Source organism: Ranitomeya variabilis, chromosome 1 (genome assembly GCF_051348905.1).
Source record: "Ranitomeya variabilis isolate aRanVar5 chromosome 1, aRanVar5.hap1, whole genome shotgun sequence".
NCBI lineage: Eukaryota > Metazoa > Chordata > Amphibia > Anura > Dendrobatidae > Ranitomeya > Ranitomeya variabilis.
The window spans coordinates 826,387,529-826,405,560 of NC_135232.1; the positions used below are offsets into that span (position 1 = coordinate 826,387,529).

General features: G+C 40.7%; 1 protein-coding gene across 3 annotated transcripts in view; it reads left to right on the plus strand.

The window, feature by feature from the left end:
* Nucleotides 1-18,032, plus strand: part of RBPMS (RNA binding protein, mRNA processing factor) — a 246,602-nt gene that overhangs the window by 168,503 nt on the left and 60,067 nt on the right. For 2 of the 3 annotated variants that reach the window (XM_077275250.1, XM_077275257.1), the window contains exon 6: nt 14,475-14,605. The exons of the other annotated variant lie outside the window; for it this stretch is intronic. In XM_077275250.1, the coding sequence (XP_077131365.1) occupies nt 14,475-14,605 (131 nt within the window). The remainder of the gene's footprint in view (nt 1-14,474; nt 14,606-18,032) is intronic. 3 annotated transcript variants of the gene reach the window in all.

Sequence of the window (18,032 nt, forward strand, 5' to 3'; positions counted from 1 at the left end):
GTTTATATTACAGGATATACTGGAATACAAGTCGTCATCAGCAGTTACTCAGTCAGTTTACATTTTTGGAAAAAAATTGTTTTTTTATGGTTCAATTATATTTATTAAACCACATCATATATACATGTCAGAGATATAAAAACAGTACATAAACCGACAAGTCAAGCAGGATAAATATCCTAAACTGTCTCCTGTGTTTGTCTGCAATGTGTCTTTCTTAAAGGGCACTTGTCACCCCGTTTTTTCCGCATGAGATAAAAATACTGTTAAATAGGGCCTGAGCTGTGCATTACAATAGTGTATTTTGTGGACCCCAATTCCCCACCTATGCTGCCAAAATACGTTACCAATGTAGCCGTTTTCGCCTGTCAATCAGGCTGGTCTGGTCAAAAGGGCGTGGTGTCTTCCCCCAGATCTTGCTTAGTTTTCCGTTGGTGGCGTAGTGGTTTGCGCATGCCCAAGGTCCCGAATCCACTGCACAGGGGAGTTAAAAGAGCGCGATGTGCACTATTTCATTGGTGATCGGTGGGGGCGGCCATCTTCCTTTGGCCGCGCGTGCGCAGAAGCGGCGCTCTGCTGGCCGCGGCTTCAGGAAAATGGCCACGGGATGCCGCGCGTGCGCAGATGGAGATCGCGGCGGCCATTTTCCTGAAGCCGAGATGTGAACTCTGCTTCAGGAAAATGGCCGCCGCGATCTCCATCTGCGCACGCGCGGCATTCCGCGGCCATTTTCCTGAAGCCGCGGCCAGCAGAGCGCCGCTTCTGCGCACGCGCGGCCAAAGGAAGATGGCCGCCCCCACCGATCACCAATGAAATAGTGCACATCGCGCTCTTTTAACTCCCCTGTGCAGTGGATTCGGGACCTTGGGCATGCGCAAACCACTACACCACCAATGGAAAACTAAGCAAGATCTGGGGGAAGACACCACGCCCTTTTGACCAGACCAGCCTGATTGACAGGCGAAAACGGCTACTTTGGTAACGTATTTTGGCAGCATAGGTGGGGAATCGGGGTCCACAAAATACACTGTTGTAATGCACAGCTCAGGCCCTATTTAACAGTATTTTTATCTCATACTGAAAAAACGGGGTGACAGGTGCCCTTTAAGTGGAAATTGCCTCTTCAGAGAGGAAGAGAACTAGAACTCTAGTGCCTCCTACTGGAAGTAGCAATCCAAACAGTCAATGTCGACCCTTTAACGAGCCTTGTCACATGACTTAGGATAAAAGCCAAACCAGAATCTCAATTTACAGACAATGTGTTTCGGGGTACTGCCACTCGTCAGTGCAAAGCGTGAGATCTGGTTAAGTCTCCTCATCTCGACATGCTTCCCTAAGTGGTGAACCCACTGTTACACCCCTGGGGCCTCCTGTATGCTATATTACATTTGAGGGGGCACCCCATCACCCAACAACTACCACAAATACCCCTTCCAGATATGGTACATATTATTGCCTCAGTTTATCTTACCATATTCATCTTGAGAAATGTGGCACTAGTTTATTTGGGCTAGTTAAGAACTTCCTTGTGACCTCTACTATAGCCTTAGCTTCAAGCCTACCCAACTTGTCCTTACAGCACAATAATATCTTTGTAATAGATTTGTCTTTGGTAACATCGCCGTCATTCACACATGACTCAAGTCATTCTGATTCATTATTTATGATCATCCTAGGAACCAATGACTACTTATTTGGAGGTTTATTTTCTAGTGTTTCATTTCCTTTTCATGCTTCCTTTAAGATTTTATGTTCTTCAGATAAGCGTGATCTTGTCTTTTCTCTTCTCTAAGATGTAACTAATGACTCAGCGCAAAAGCATCTGTTTAAACTAAACTGCAAATGAACCTTAAATACACTTTGGTATGTGTAATGCTTTTAAAAGCCATGAGAGCCATAAATTGTCAAGCAAAGGCAGAAAATGATGGCTGACTTTGATATCATTCATCTTCCTTTCCCATGAGTAATTAGAACAATACGTTTTTCATACTGTCCCGTATATGTGTTTCTATTCAGATTTCCAGTGATATATAAAGTCTTCAATTTTAATCTCAGTTGTGATTAGATTTTTCTAAAACATGAAACTCGGGTATTTTAAAGTACCACTCCAGCCTGTGTTTTTATTATTTATTTTTCTTATTTGCCCATTTGTTAGCTATCAGTAGTATATGTACAGTGTATACATTAAAATATTACCTTATCATAGTCACTATCTTCTGCCTTTTCTAGCACCGCACCATTTCATCAAATGACTACTCACACTCCGGACTGTTACTCCCTGTTTTTATGTAAATCTTTAAGAGCTTCTTTCTGAGTCTCCGAGACTTAAAATGAGAAAGTGGCTCCCGGAACGCACAGTAGGTGACTGTGAGCTGGCTCATCACAACTGTGGTCAAATGATGCAGTAGAGGGACTGAAGCAGGGCTGGAAACGGCAGAAGATGTCAACCAGTAATTATTTAATCGCACACACACTGAACCTATATTCCTGAAAGCTAATGGATGGGAAATACCAATAAACACTGGAGTGGTACTCTAAGGAAACCTATTCTCAGGGCCGATTTTAGACAAAGTGGGGCCCTGGGCAAAAGTTTAAAGTGGGGCCCCAAATGCTCACATATTGCACCGTCACACAGAAATATTTCTGTTGTATTTACATGCGCTAAGTTCTGGCCGTTAAATTAGTGCGATTGACAATACTGAAGTCGTACGATGCTTGTTTCCTGGCCTCTTTACACCGGCTGAGGAAGAATGATGGGTACGCGGAACAAAAAACAAAAAGCAATTCCTGAATTGCTGGTTTTTGTTCATTCTATCTCCCACAAATCGAAATAGAAAGCAATAAAAAAATGTCATGTGCCTGAAAATGGTACCAATAAAAAAGGCAGCTCGTCCCGTAAAAAAAAATCACTTATACTGCACGAGGAACGGTGTAAAAATAAATAAAGCCAATTCATCACCTGCTGTTGATTTTTTCATTCTGCCTCCCAAAGATCGCAGTAAGGCACATTTATCCTGCTCTCTGCACTGAGCACTTACACGGGGTTACCGTGTAAATCCCTGAAATACGTGATTCAGACAGAACCCCTGGAAGATTCCCTATAATGAGGCAGATGGAGGCACTGTGGATGCCGTCTGACCTGTCATCCGGCGGTGTCCGTCTTTTTAGGATTGCATAAAAATGCTGTCGGCTACAGTTTTGTGCACTTCTGAAAAGAAGGACACCGCTGAACAGAGGCCAAATTAAGTCAAAAGTAACTCTGTTGCCTCATTATAGTGAATGAATCCATTGGTGGTTTCATCTGTCACGTCACTCAGAGATTTAGATGTAAACCCCAATGTAAGTGCTCAGCATAGAGTGCCGGATAAACGTGATCATAAATGTTATGTAAAATGTTCCCAATAAAAGCTTCAACTCGATTCACAAAAAAGTAAGTCCCCACTCAGATCTGTCATCTGTTAACGGAAATATAGGAGGCTTCCACGTTACTGGTAGTACAGACTCTGGAAGAGTGAAATGGCACCTCACCCGCCAAAAGAAATTCCGCAAATTCTCCGGTCCCAAATCCAAATGTATCTGCATCCCCAGATTAATTCATTGAGAGGTTTAGTTTGTAAAATTGGGTCACTTATGGGTCACTGCTGTTTTGGCACTTCAGGGGCTCTGCCAATATGACATGGCACTCTAACCAGTGCAGCAAAATCTGCACTGCAATGTGGCACTGCTTCCCTTCTGAGCTTTGCACTGTGCCTCTACAGTAGTTTTCGACCACATATGGGATATCGGTGAACTCAGGAGAAATTGCAAAACATTTTTGGGGGTCCATTTTTTCTTGTTTCCCTTGTGAAAATACAAAATTTGGAACTAAAATTGATTTTTTGCATGAAAAATTGGATTTTTTTATTTTCACGGATTAACATTACAAACTTCGGTGAAGCACCTGGGGGTTCAAGGTGTTCAATACACATCTAGATAAGTACTCAAACGCACATGCCCCCGGAAGAAGCGATCAGCGAAACGGTGCCCGTCGGGCGGGAGGGAGGACGTCAGACACAGCACACCTTGGTGGTAAGCGCCGATATAATATAGTGTATTTTCATCTATTGGCACCATCTTGGTTACCATTTTCACTATTTAGCGAGTACCTCCTTTATGGGAAGCTGTTACCCAATGAATGTTACCGACTTCGGTGGTATTTATACACTCAGCATTGTATTGGAATATAGCGGTTTTCCATTTTCGGTAGGTTCAGCCACCTATTTAGATAGGATTGTCACCCTTGTATTGCACTAGTTGTTATTAGTATGTATTTGTGCTAATTCTACAGCATATTTAGTGCCAGTTCATGATAGTGTTTCTGCATATATGAGCACATTGCTGTTTTTCTATATATATTTTAGACAGTAACTTTTGTCTTGTTATAGTGGCTATTTTATAACAGCAGTATCCTCATGTGCCTAACTTGTTAACACCATTGTTATGTTTCACTATTTGGTTATATATACTATTAGTAATTAGCACATATCTATATTTCTCTACATCTACCACCTGTGTCTGCATCCTTGTCCCTCCCTTAGGGCTGTCCCACACGTCCAGATAATTCCGGTACCGGAATAAATCGGTACCGGAGTTATCCGTGTCCGTGTGCCTGGGAACTCACGGAGGCCATACGTGCGGCACACGTGTGCCGCCCGTATGGCGAGTGGGTACCACATGGAGCGTGTGGTACCCACTCTGCATGGTGCTGAAGCTGCGATTCATATCTTCCCTGCAGCAGCGTTTGCTGCAGAGAAAATATGAAGAATAGTGTTTAAAAAAAAGATTTAGGTGGCGGAGCCGACTATTCATGATTGTAAATGATCGGCCCCACGTGACCGCATACAGTAGGAGGCGCGGCCAGACCAGGAAGGAGCGAGGGAGCGGGTAAGTATTTTCTGACCAGCGGGGGGGCGCACAGGGGGTGGGGGGGTGGATGGGCGGCGGACACCTAAATCTTTATTTTTAACACTATTCTTCATATTTTCTCTACAGCAAACGCTGCTGCAGGGAAGATATGAATACCAGCTTCAGCACCATGTGGGGGGGACAGCGCTTACTGTAGCGCTGTCTCCTGCACGCACACGGACCCCAGACGGAGAATGTCCGTGTGAGGTCCGTGTTTTACGCGGACCCATTGACTCTATTGGGTCCGTGTAAAACGTGCGCTCCCACGAACACTGACATGTCTCCGTGTTTGGCACACGGAGACACGGTCTGCAAAAAATCAATGACATCTGAACAGATGCATAGATTTTTATGGGTCTACGTGTGTCAGTGTCTCCGGTACGGGAGGAAACTGTCACCTCACGTACCGGAGCCACTGACGTGTGAAACCGGCCTTAGGAGGTTTTTTAGCCCTGTTTAATAATTAGGTTTTTAGTCATGATTTTCTTGTAATAAAAATTATTTTTAAAATAACTATGCTCTAGCCTATCACTCATTATCCTTGGCAATTGCACCCATATGGATATAGTTGATTAATTCTAATTGAGTGTTTTTTGGGGCAATTTATTCCCCTATGGACTAATAGTAATAAAGTACTCAAATGGGTCTAGTTTCCAAAACTGTGTCACTTGTGGGGGATTTCCACTGTTTAGGTACATCAGGGGCTCTCCAAATGCGACATAGCATCTGCTAATTACTCCAGTAAATTTTACTTCCAAAAAGTCAAATGACGCTCCTTTCCTTCTGATCACTGTAGTGTGCTCAAACAGTTGTTTTCCTCCACATATTGGTTATCTGCGCTCTCAGGAGAAATTGCACAAAAAATTGTAGGGAGCAATTTCTTCTTTTACCCTTATGAAAATGCAAAATTTAGAGCTAAAAAAGATTTATCTGGGAAAAATGTGATTTTTTTTTTGATTTTTTTTATTTTTTATTTTCACTGCTTAATGTTATAAACTTCTGTGAAGCACCAGGGGTTCAAGTTGCTCAATACACATCTAGATAAGTTCCCTAAAGGGTGTGGTTTCCAAAATGTTGTCACCTGTTGGGGGTTTCCACTGTTGTAGGCACATCAGGGGCTCTCCAAACATGACATGGTGTCCGCTAGTTATGCCAGCAAATTTTACATTCAAATGTGAAATGGCACTCCTTCCCTTCCGAGCCCTGCTGTGAACCCAAACAGTAGATTTCCCCTACATATGGGATATCGGCATGCTCAGAATAAATCGGACACCAAATTGTGTGGTCCATTTTCTCCTGTTACTCTTGCAAAAATAAAAAAAACTAAAGGAACATTTTTGAGCAAGAAAAGTAAATGTTTATTTTTTCCTACCACATTCAAAAAATTCCTGTTTAGCACCTGAAGGGTTAATAAACTTCGTAAATGTAGTTTTGTGTACCTTGAAGGGTGCAATTAATAGAATGATGTAACTTTCAGATATTTTCTGTTATATAGGCCCCTCAAAGTCACTTCAAATGTGAGGTGGTCCCTAAAAAAAAATGGTATTGCAAATTTTGTTGTAAAAATAAAAAATTGCTGGTCAACTATTAACCCTTATAACTTCGTAACAAAAAAAGTTTCCAAAATTGTGCTGATGTAAAGTAGACATGTGGGAAATGTTATTTATTAACTATTTTGTGCGATATGACTCTCTGATTTAAGGGCCTACAAATTAAAAGTTTGAAATTTGCAAAATTTTCATAATCTTCACAAACAAACACAAGTCCTATCAAAGATATTTTACCTGCTATCATGAAGTACAATATGTCATGAAAAAACAGTCTCAGAATCACCGGGATCCGTTGAAGCGTTCCAGAGTTATTACCTCATAAAGTGACAGTGGTCAGAATTGTAAAAATTGGCCTGGTCAGGAAGGTGAAAACAGGCTTCGGGGCGAAGGGGTTAAACAGTAAATTTTATCTCTTCAGTTGTTGTAAGGTCTATTTCAAACATCTTTTTTTTAGAGCACAAAAGATACAGTACATTACAGTCCATGAAACCCATTCACAAGACTCGTGTTGTGCATGCCAGTCTTATGAAGGGTTTGCTGGAGTACGATGTGACAAATTAATTAGGAGGTGCATGCCACTCAATGAAATTGGTGCGTATTCTCAGTGGTGTGCACCTCCATTCGCCATAAATGCTACGCCAGTCAGACTGCAGAAGCATCTTGGGTATACAAAAGGCCGACACTTTCTTGCTGAATTTGACAAGTGGGTGTAAGCATGCCCTATCCCCCTCCCCAGCATCTTGGCGGAGTTGCTTCAAACTTCTAAGGCTGCCGTCACACTAGCAGTATTTGGTCAGTATATTACATCAGTATCTGTAAGCCAAAACCAGGAGTGGGTGATAAATACAGAAGTGGTGACGTGTTTCTACTATACTTTTCCTCTGATTGTTCCACTCCTGGTTTTGGCTTACACATACTGAGGTAAAATACTGACCAAATACTGCTAGTGTGACCGCAGCCTTAAGGTCACAACATTTTTTCCCGTAACTCCACATTGTGCAAAATTTTTGCAACTTTTCAAGGTGTTTTACACCAGTTTTCTTGCTAAAACTCTTTGATGAATCACCCTTTATGGCTCTCTTCACATGTACTGGTCCCATTGGATCCAATTCCCAGATCAAACTCCTTTACTAAAGTATATGGCTCGACGAAAACAAGGAGTGGTACATAGATGGCATTTGAGCTGCTTCCGTGTGTCAGATTTTCTGTGGATGGTTGGAGAAGCTTGGGAAACCTCTACAGTATGTTTTGGATTTATTTTATTTGTTTTTCCCACATGTAAGAAAAATTGACGAAACTGATGACACTGACCAAACATTGAGGGATATCTGATCCAGCACACTGATGGCAGACAGCCTGATTTTTGAATATGAGAAAAATCATGGATAGGTGAATTCAGCCAAAATCAGAAGATTGAGTAGGAGCCAAAGTTTATTAATTGTTTCATGAATCATGCCAGTATTATTATTATTATTATTATTTATTTATTTATATAGCACCATTGATTCCATGGTGCTGTACATGAGAAGGGGTTACACACAGATTACAGATATCACTTACAGTAAGCAAACTAACAATTACAGACTGATACAGAGGGAAGAGGACCCTGCCCTTTGGGCTTGCATTCTACATTATGTTTTGGGTGCAAATTTTAATGGGTCATAACTAATCCAGGTAGAATTGCCAAAGTGCGCAAAGATCTATATCGGTGGTCATGGTCATACAGGGAGGGAGGCATTTTATTAATAATAATCATTATGTTAATCCAACATATTCCGCAGCACTTTACAAATCAGATCCACAAAGCATAGGCTTAACCAGATGTCGATACGTGCGGTCCGTGATTCTTCACTGAACCATAGACTTTTGTGGGAGATTTTGGTCCATGACTTGGATCAAAAACGCATGTTATTGTGTTGTTTTTTTGCAGAAACAAAGTCCAGAGAAAAATATGAATATGTGAAAAGCTCCATAGATTGTAATGGCTACATGTTCTATCTATGAAAAATGTGACTTCTCAAAGGGGCCACAGTCTGATTTAGGAAATCCCAACTCTGGGACACAAACAGAATACTGGTTAACAAGTGCAGTAGTCTGTCTTCTGCTAGGGAATTAGAAATGTGATGTCAGGATTAGGCTAGGTTCACATTGCGTTAGTGCATTCCGTTCAACGCATGCGTTAAACGGACTGTGTTAACCCAAGGGCCGAAAAAGATCGGACCCCGAAACTCTGCAGCCCGTGTCTGAGGGTCCGTCACAGAATGACAGCACATCGCTTGTGCATGCCTATTATGGCATGCGTTGGTGATGCGCCTGATAATAGGGGTTAATGCTAGAGTTAACGGACTGCGTTACACCGCGTTATGCCGTGGTGTAACGCAGTCCGTCTAACGGACTGCCATAACGCAATGTGAACCCAGCCTTAGTTTTTCGTATTACTACTATCAGTGGCTTTTGCAGGACATTTTGTCTTTTCTTATTGAAGTTTATGGATGGCGATTTTGTTATATGCAATCATCCACAGTAATATCTGTGCTACATAATATAATGCATCCATCAGTAGACAAATGTGTTCTTCATTAGATAGATAATGTTTTGTGCCTAGAGTCCTATGTAATTGAAATGCCTTAATATGTACAAGTGTTGCTAGCCACAGGAAACCACATTTCCAGGAAGTAGTCAGTTTATTTTTCCCTTTCACCTCCTCGTATTGACTTGGGAATATGGTCCCTAGGGTGTTCTGGGAACATACTCGCAATAAAAATGTGGGAACGGCAGAAATGGCCTGTGGGTGCACATGTGTCCATATGTTTCCCTTCTCAGATCGTGGAAAAATAGGCCTGAGAAATTCTGAGCTCTGTGCCAGGCAAGAAGACGGTCTGTGAGAAGGACACATCTCCAGTGATTGTGACATTGGCTAACTAGCAGTAAAACGTGATAAAACACAGCTGTATAACTGCACAAGGCATGCTGACACTTAACCAGTAGGAACTTGTTCATATGAAAAAAAATCTTTTAAAAATATGTACTTAAAGGGGTCATCCAGGGACTAAAAATTAAAAAGCACCGATTTAACAACCTAACATTGAAGCACTTCAGGGACAGTTAGAAAGAAACATTGAATTGGAAGGTACTGCGATGGTTGGAAATAGGGCACGCTCGAACTTGTTGCTGAGTTCTAAAATACGAAAATAGAAAGAAAAACATGGGCACCACTTAATCCAATGAAATTAATCATATTAGCCAGGTGCTACTCTGTAGAGTGATATTAGACTAGTAAATAAGACGATAGTAAAGCTATCATTTACAGGTCCTGGACCAGGGAGCACACTCCTAAGAGCCACTAAATATACAAATATATAAATTACTAATCAAAAAAATGCAATGTATGAAGTTAATACCAATATACATATACAGTTACAAGAATGGCACTTATAAATATAAAACATGCATGTAAACATATCAACTATGTGTATCACAGAATAGCAAGGCAAACATAGGCCAAATATAATCACATGCAAGAATAGGCCATGAAAAAGCACACCATTATCAAAGAGTAGTAAATGTGGACTGTGCTAGTATTGTGTCATGTCATACTTACTAAATCAACATGCCCTAGGTCTGCCTGCTCTGCCCAATGCGTGTCGCTGCCTCAAAACAGCTTCATCAGGGGATTTAAATGTTTTTTATTGTATTTTGCTGTCTAACTTGGCATTGTTGCTAATAAAGCCGCTTTTTGATATAGCATCGCCTTGTGTGCACTATACTTTGCACTCTTTCTTCTCATTTTTGAGATCTAAAATACAGTATAAGGAGCCTTCCTTGTAACAGGATGTAATAAGTTAGAAAAAACTGTATCTTTTTGCAACAAGTATGAATTGTAGACAAGATATAGGGTATATAGAAGTATTTTGGTTTATTTTTAGAATTTGTGGTCTCTGGATAATGTTTTTAGGCAGGCATTGCAGGACTTTACATATCCATGGTTATGACCACTGATATAATGACAGCTAGTTGCTAGTGGTCGTAACCATGGATACCTAAGGTCTTACAATGCCTGCACAAGAGGAAAGAGACATGGCGAATCAGAAAAACTATACTACATTTCTGATTGGAGATATTTACTAATATTATTATTACACCTACTACATATTGGGATACGATGCTGGAGGAGGGAATGCCCCTTTTAAGTGCAGAAATGCATATGCATTTTTAGTGTGTTTCCGCTGCAGAAATGCACTAAATAGATATGTAATCAGCACATAACTGTACCAATAAAGTTTTGTCAAAGCCAAATACTAGGACGTATCAAAGTCAAATCCGCTTTATTTACTACATACACCAATAAGAAACAAAAGCTGTCGCATAAAAAATGTCGTGAAAAACATGTGTAAAAAATACACTTAAAAATGCAATGAAAATAATGCAAGTAACCTAATTTACCTAATAGGTGCAGAAATGCTACAGAAAATCTGAAACATCAAAAACTCACCAAATGCTTATCTTGCAAATGTAACCTTATAGCTTCTATTGAAAAAAAGACTACATAGTTTACATACGCTAATTACCTCTTCATAGAGGAAGAGGACTAGAACTCTAGCGCCACCTATTGCTAGTAGCAATCTTAGGCTGCCGTCACACTAGCAGTATTTGGTCAGTATTTTGCAAAAGTATTTGTAAGCCAAAACCAGGCGTGGGTGATAAATGCAGAAGTGGTGCATATGTTTCTATTATACGTTTCCTCTAATTGTTCCACTCCTGGTTTTGGCTTACCAATACTGATGTAAAATACTGACCAAATACTGCTAGTGTGACGGCAGCCTTAAAAGTAAATATTGACCCTTTAACGAGCCATGACATAGGATAAAAGATAACTACTACAGATATATGGTAGGTTGGAGAGCTGGTCCTACAGATGATCTGTAAATAAGTGTAAGGGTTGGAGGAATAGGATACTAATGTTCTATGGAGAGTAATTCTAGTGACGGGTTCAGAAGGAGAGAAGAGAATACAAATAAATGAATTATTGTCCATCCAGCAGATATGATGCTAAACCTCAGGTACCAAGAGTGCGAGACTGGACAAAAAGAGCTCATCTGGTTCTTGATAGCTCACTAATGTCAGCTGTATGTCAGTATTGTGTAGGCCAAATGAGTGTCCTTCCCAATGATCATATCATGTTAACACATGGCTAGAGTCACTTGTCAAAAATAGATAGCTTATTCTTGGGTTAATCTGATTGTTTATGCCACTATAAAAGTCATTCTTATTGGCAGTACTTTGCGCCGCCTACATGCACGGCCTACCAGATGAGTCTGTATGGGGACAAAACTATTGCATTAACAATGGCTCTGTTCTCATAAGTGTTCGTTGGCCCATGCATTCAAGCGCCAATTGAAGCTAACACGTACACCCAGCATTTAGAAATTACTATTTAAATATTGCGTTTAACAGCCTTCCATCTTGCAATAAATGCATAATATAGTACATATTTAAAATATTCTGTAAAGTTCATGCCAGCTGCTCAGACTAAGGCCATGTGCACACGTTCAGTATTTTTCACGTTTTTTCGCTATAAAAACGTGATAAAAACGCGAAAAAAACGCGAAAAAAATGCTTACATATGCCTCCTATTATTCACAGTGTATTCCGCATTTCTTGTGCAAATGTTGCATTTTTTTCCGCCAAAAAAATTGCATTGCGGAAAAAAAAGCAACATGTTCATTAAATTTGCGGAATTGCAGGGATTCCGCACACCTAGGAATGCATTGATCTACTTACTTTCCGCATGTGGCTATGCCCACCATACGGGAAGTAAGCAGATCATGTGCGGTTGGTACCCAGGGTGGAGGAGAGGAGACTCTCCTCCACGGACTGGGCACCATATAATTGGTAAAAAAAAAAGAATTAAAATAAAAAATAGTCATATACTCACCTTCGATGGCCCCGGAGTCTTCTCGCCTCTCAGCGGTGCATGCTGTCGCTTCCGTTCCTATAGATGGTGTGTGTGAAGGACCTTCGATGACGTCGCGGTCTTGTGATTGGTCGCGAGACCGCTCATGTGACCGCTCACGTGACCGCGACGTCATCGAAGGTCCTGCACACACCATCTATAGGAACGGACGCCGCTGAGGAGATCGGCTGTCTGCAGGTGAGTATAACCATTTTTTAAATTATTTTTAAACATTCTATCTTTACTATTGATGCTGCATAGGCTGCATCTATAGTAAAAAGTTGGTCACACTTGTCAAACACTATGTTTGACAAGTGTGACCAACCTGTCAGTCAGTTTTCCAAGCGATGCTACAGATCGCTTGGAAAACTTTAGCATTCTGCAAGCTAATTTCGCTTGCAAAATGCGAAAAAAACGCAAAAAAAAAAAATGCGGATTTCTTGCAGAAAATTTCCGGTTTTCTTCAGGAAATTTCTGCAAGAAATCCTGACGTGTGCACATACCCTAAGTGTGCATGGTCCAGCCCAGGATACTCTTCCCTGTTCTTGGATAGCCTCCGACTACCACAGAACCCTATACAAGTTTAGGGTGCTCCATACACAATAGATAGTTTTCTGCTGAACAATGGTTTGGCCGGCAGCTATCTCTCCCAATTCCCCCATACACAGGAGCACACTCTCTGCCGAGCGCTACTGTGTTCTCTACAAGAGAGCCACTGCCAGACTCCTTTAGCGCCTGCTTATCTCACTAGCAGCAAAACGATTGGCATTTTGAAACAAAAAAATGCGAAATTCTCATTTACCTTGAAATCTTCTGTGGGTAGAGTTAAGAGGCCACCATACACATTAGACTGCCTGCTAAGCCCGCTGATATTGACTGGTTTGGTCATTGTTAGACTAATGTTTAAGAGTCCTTTCAAGCACTAATAGCCATTTACAGAAATTAAGAGGGAACTGGGAATAATGGGTCCCTTGCCGATCTGTGGTTATTCCGGTCATCTTTTAAAGTTTTATATTTAAATAATTTCTGACTTTACATTAACTAGACTTAAAAGGCCTGAAAAATTTCTTTACAAAATGCATGAAAGACTCTTCTTTTTCATTTTGATTGAAAACCCATTGATTTTCATATGTTTGGTCTTTTGAATGTTTTTGTTTTATTTTTCCACTTGAGGTTTTCAAAAATGCTTGTTGGGGACAAAAAAAGAATTCACGTGCACTCTTAAGTGGATCTTGATGCAAACCTCTCCAAACAGATACTGTCCAAATGGTTGGAAAAAAAACGTTTTCATTTCTTGAAACGGAAAACTCCTAAAAATAAGGAAATTTCCACAAGCTGTTCCACTTGAAAATTTGTAGTTTTTGACCACCTCAAAAAAATTCCATGCACACATAGCCTAGTAAGTATCATCCATATTTCCAGACACGGAGAACAAGTGAGACAATTAATTAGCCCTGATCTAGGGCAGTGCACATTTAATTCCTTTGTCTACTTTTCAGCCAGCATCTGATACCAGAATACAAACAAGCAAAGACATAATCAGTGTTTAAATATAATAAAATGTAATAAATGTTCAAACATCCTTTTTAATGTGCCACACTGAAAATCTAATTCAGCATTTCACACCTGTGTTGAAAAAATGAACATGGGTCTCCTTTCAAGTCATATTTTGAATAACTAAGAAATTGGATTTTGCTGGGGGCAATTACAAGGCCAATTTCTGTGCAGAAAAATTCCATATGCATGTAGATTGGATTTGTTCAAATCTCATAAGTAGGGTTAATCTCTAAGAGTGAGATGTTCACATATTCTAAAAATACCTAAATGAACATGTAAAATACTATATATAAATCCATATTTATCCTCAATAACTGTGCCTATATTTACTATGTTTCTAAGTCACTATGCCTTATATGTTTATAAAGTAAAGAAAAGCCTAAAACCTCCAGAAATCCTCACCAGCAGTTCTCACTATGGTCCTACAATATTGTTATTACTAACCTAGTGTCCTTATTCTTTTCTTACAGATGAACTCACAGTGCCTGCACTTTACCCGGGTAGCCCTGAAGTGTGGGCGCCGTATCCCCTCTACCCAGCGGAACTAGCACCTGCTCTACCTCCTCCTGCTTTTACCTATCCCGCTTCACTGCATGCCCAGGTAATTGATACCAATCAGCCACATCTGCACTCTGTATCCCACCTGCCCTCTCCTGGTACCACGGTGCACTCCACACACTAACCACTGTTCTACCAGCTAACTGGCTCACTACATGGAGGCCAACGATGCCTCACTTGTCCTCACTCATCCTCAGACTGTCTTCATGTGGCGGGATCCCTACATCTCTGATTTGTAAATCAAGAATTAATACCAAATCGTACTTCTGACTTAACTGATCTGAGGTTTTCCTTGCAGATTAACACAGAACTTATCCATAATTGTGTGCTCATTTGTTCAGTTGAAATCTAACATCAAATCATTCTTGGACACAAGATCGTTCGTACAATAAAAGATCTTTTGTCCAAATATTGGGTGAAAAATTCAAACACAGTCAACGTAATTCCAAACAATCGTGGTGCGTCATAAGTCCGCTAAAATGAGCATTCGTTCTGAAATATCACCCAATTAGTTTTTGTTATAGTTGACATTTTCTATTTTCACTGTGTATAGTAATCCTGAAGCTGCAAGAACTGTTGGTCAAACACTTGTTTGGCCAACAGCATCTCTTCCGACCCCTTCGTATACATGACTGTTTAGACTCAGTCATTACATACATGTGATTTCAAAGTGGAAAATGGAAAGACATGATGCCAGACAGCTCTGCTTGTGGCTTTTCTCATGAAGAACAAACTGCCCTACGCTTATCAGATTATACTAGGAAGGAGTCCGGAGCTAATCCCACTAATATCGGTAGGTCCAGATGAGTAATGTGTATGGTGGTTTTAAGCCCAAACAACTTTGCTAATGGGAAAGATAAGAAATGGGAAAGGACTAATTCCTCACGGGAGCATATAACAATTTTTATTTTTTTATGGTCCTTTAAGTGTTGTTAAGGTCTATAACACCAAAAAAATCCTTCAATCCTACTGTCAAAAAAACCCCTCAAGGAACAAAAAAAAGGTCTAACTAATTTAAAGTACAACTCTAGTGTTTTTTTTTAAATTTCAGTACTGGAGTGGTGGCACTAATATAAAATCCCTGTCATAGTAATATACTTACCAGATGTTCCAAATGCCACTCCAATCCCGATCCACCATCTTGTGATAGAGATAATGGTAACAAGCTTTCAGTGCAAGTCTGTGAGAGCCTCATTCTGGTCCCTTCTGGCTCTCATAGACTTACATTGGGATGTGACGTCTGGTTAGCCCAGCCAACACTGGAGGGATTCGGCAGGTCAGTAACTGTAGGAGACGTATGGAGCGGCGCTGATGACAAATGAAGACCACTGCTGGGTGCAGGGAACTTACATTAGTGAAATCACTGCAGCGCTAAAATAAAAAAAACACTAGACTGGTACTTTAAGAATATTAGTGATAAATTTTGATACTTTTTTTAGGTTGTTTTTTTAACGAGATGCTGAAATTTAAAAAATAGTGCTGCTAGGCTAATACTTAAAGGAACAGAACAGGTTGAAGCAAAGCTATGTCTCACCAAAAAAGTCTGTGCTCAGATGTGCAAAAGTTTGTATAAAGCTCATGTCATCCTAGTTTCACTCAACACTGAACCATATTGGATTACTTGTCATCAAAAGGATCAGGTTGCTCCCGAGGCACCAATTAATCAGTTTGTAATACAAAGAGAACCAAAAGAAAATGCTCAATGGACAATTAACTTCACCTTTTCTCAAAAGCTGATTTTACATTGGAAACAAGGCCATACTACTTCTGTCAAATATCCAAGGGCTTTATTAGAATCCTGGCTTGGCTACAAAAGGCCAAATGGACATTTAAAAATACTTTGAAAGGGACTCTGTGAGCACAGAATGACTGATCACATCCAGTTCAGGTGCTTGTTGCATCATGGCAGAGCCAAACATTTATATACACCTTCCCACCTGCTTGGTTTTAGTCTATCTCCACCCCTTCTCCCCTTCTGTGATTGACAGATATGGCCTGCCATAATGCACTGAGCATCTGTTATTGGTTTGGGCTGACAGAGACCCTTTAACTAACTCAAAATTGAGTTAAATCCGTTATAAAAATGACTGCTCTGCCCCGATTCTGCCAGATTTTTCTGTTTTGAGCTGCGTCACTCTACTGCAGGGATATTCACACATATTTACTTGGAGCGCAGTATATGAAATCTCTGCACATAGTGTAGCTGGATATTTCTTCAGAATTTTCTCGGGGGCATGCACTTTCACCAGATGGTACCAATCACAACTTCGCAGCATCTGAGACTACTATATCAGTTGCCGAGCTGTAACTGGCAGAGCTTGGGAGGATGATGTGAAAGCGCATGCCGTAGGGAAGATTCTGAAGAAACGCTCAGTTCAACTACAAGCAGAGATTTCACATAGTGCACTCCCAAATCCACAAATGTAAATATTTATACAATGGAGTGACACAGCTTGAAACAGAAAAAAGCTCCAGAATCAATGGAGCTTAGATATTTTTACAAGGTATTTACGGTAATTACTTTTTTTTAGCATGTGACATGTCCTCTTTAACTTCTATGTTGTTGCCATCTTGTAAAGCTGCTATACAACTCCAAGAAAAACAGCAGGTAATGGACAGTACTATCTAATCTTTGTCTAATTTTTTTATCCATGTCAAAAAGAATATTTAAAAATTCAGCTACATATACTGTATCCCCTGTGAGGATCAGCTTTTGTTGAGACCAATATAAATCATGTTCTTTTGCTTTTGTGTACCGTGCTGCAGAGCAGTAGTCAAGACTGTGCTCCTGTCCAATTACGCTCTGGCACGTTACAGATAAGGGGTGTCCCAGTGTGCAGTGGGGGGGTGCATCACACTCATTTGTAGGCCGCAGGCCTCCGCAGACTCTAGGCTTCCATTTTCAGGAGCCACCGTACACAATGCATGGGACACCAGGTTCTTTGCAACAGTCAAGCTTTTACTAAATAGTCCAAGTTCATCACCTGGATACAAGTAGGATAGGGCACCACAATTCAAACTTCCTTCCTGCTTAGTACAACTCCTTCTGTTCTTCCACTCATTTATTCTGGACTATGCTCTAGGATTCATTGCCCACTCCGGCAGTGCACCCAGGACCAGCCACCTGCCCACCATGTAACTCCATGTCCATTGATCTTTTGACATGAGAAGACCAGGCCCACTCCATGGTATCTGGCCTGAGCCTTAGGCCCCAGATGCTATTGGAATGTTCATCAAGAATCCCCACTTGGCCTCCCACAGCCCTGAGGGTATGTGCACACGTCAGGATTTCTTGCAGAAATTTCCTGAAGAAAACAGGAAATTTTCTGCAAGAAATCCGCATGCCTCTTTTCGCGTTTTTTTCCACGTTTTTTTTTTAGCATTTTGCAAGCGTAATTAGCTTGCAGAATGCTAAAGTTTTCCAAGCGATCTGTAGCATCGCTTGGAAAACTGACAGGTTGGTCACACTT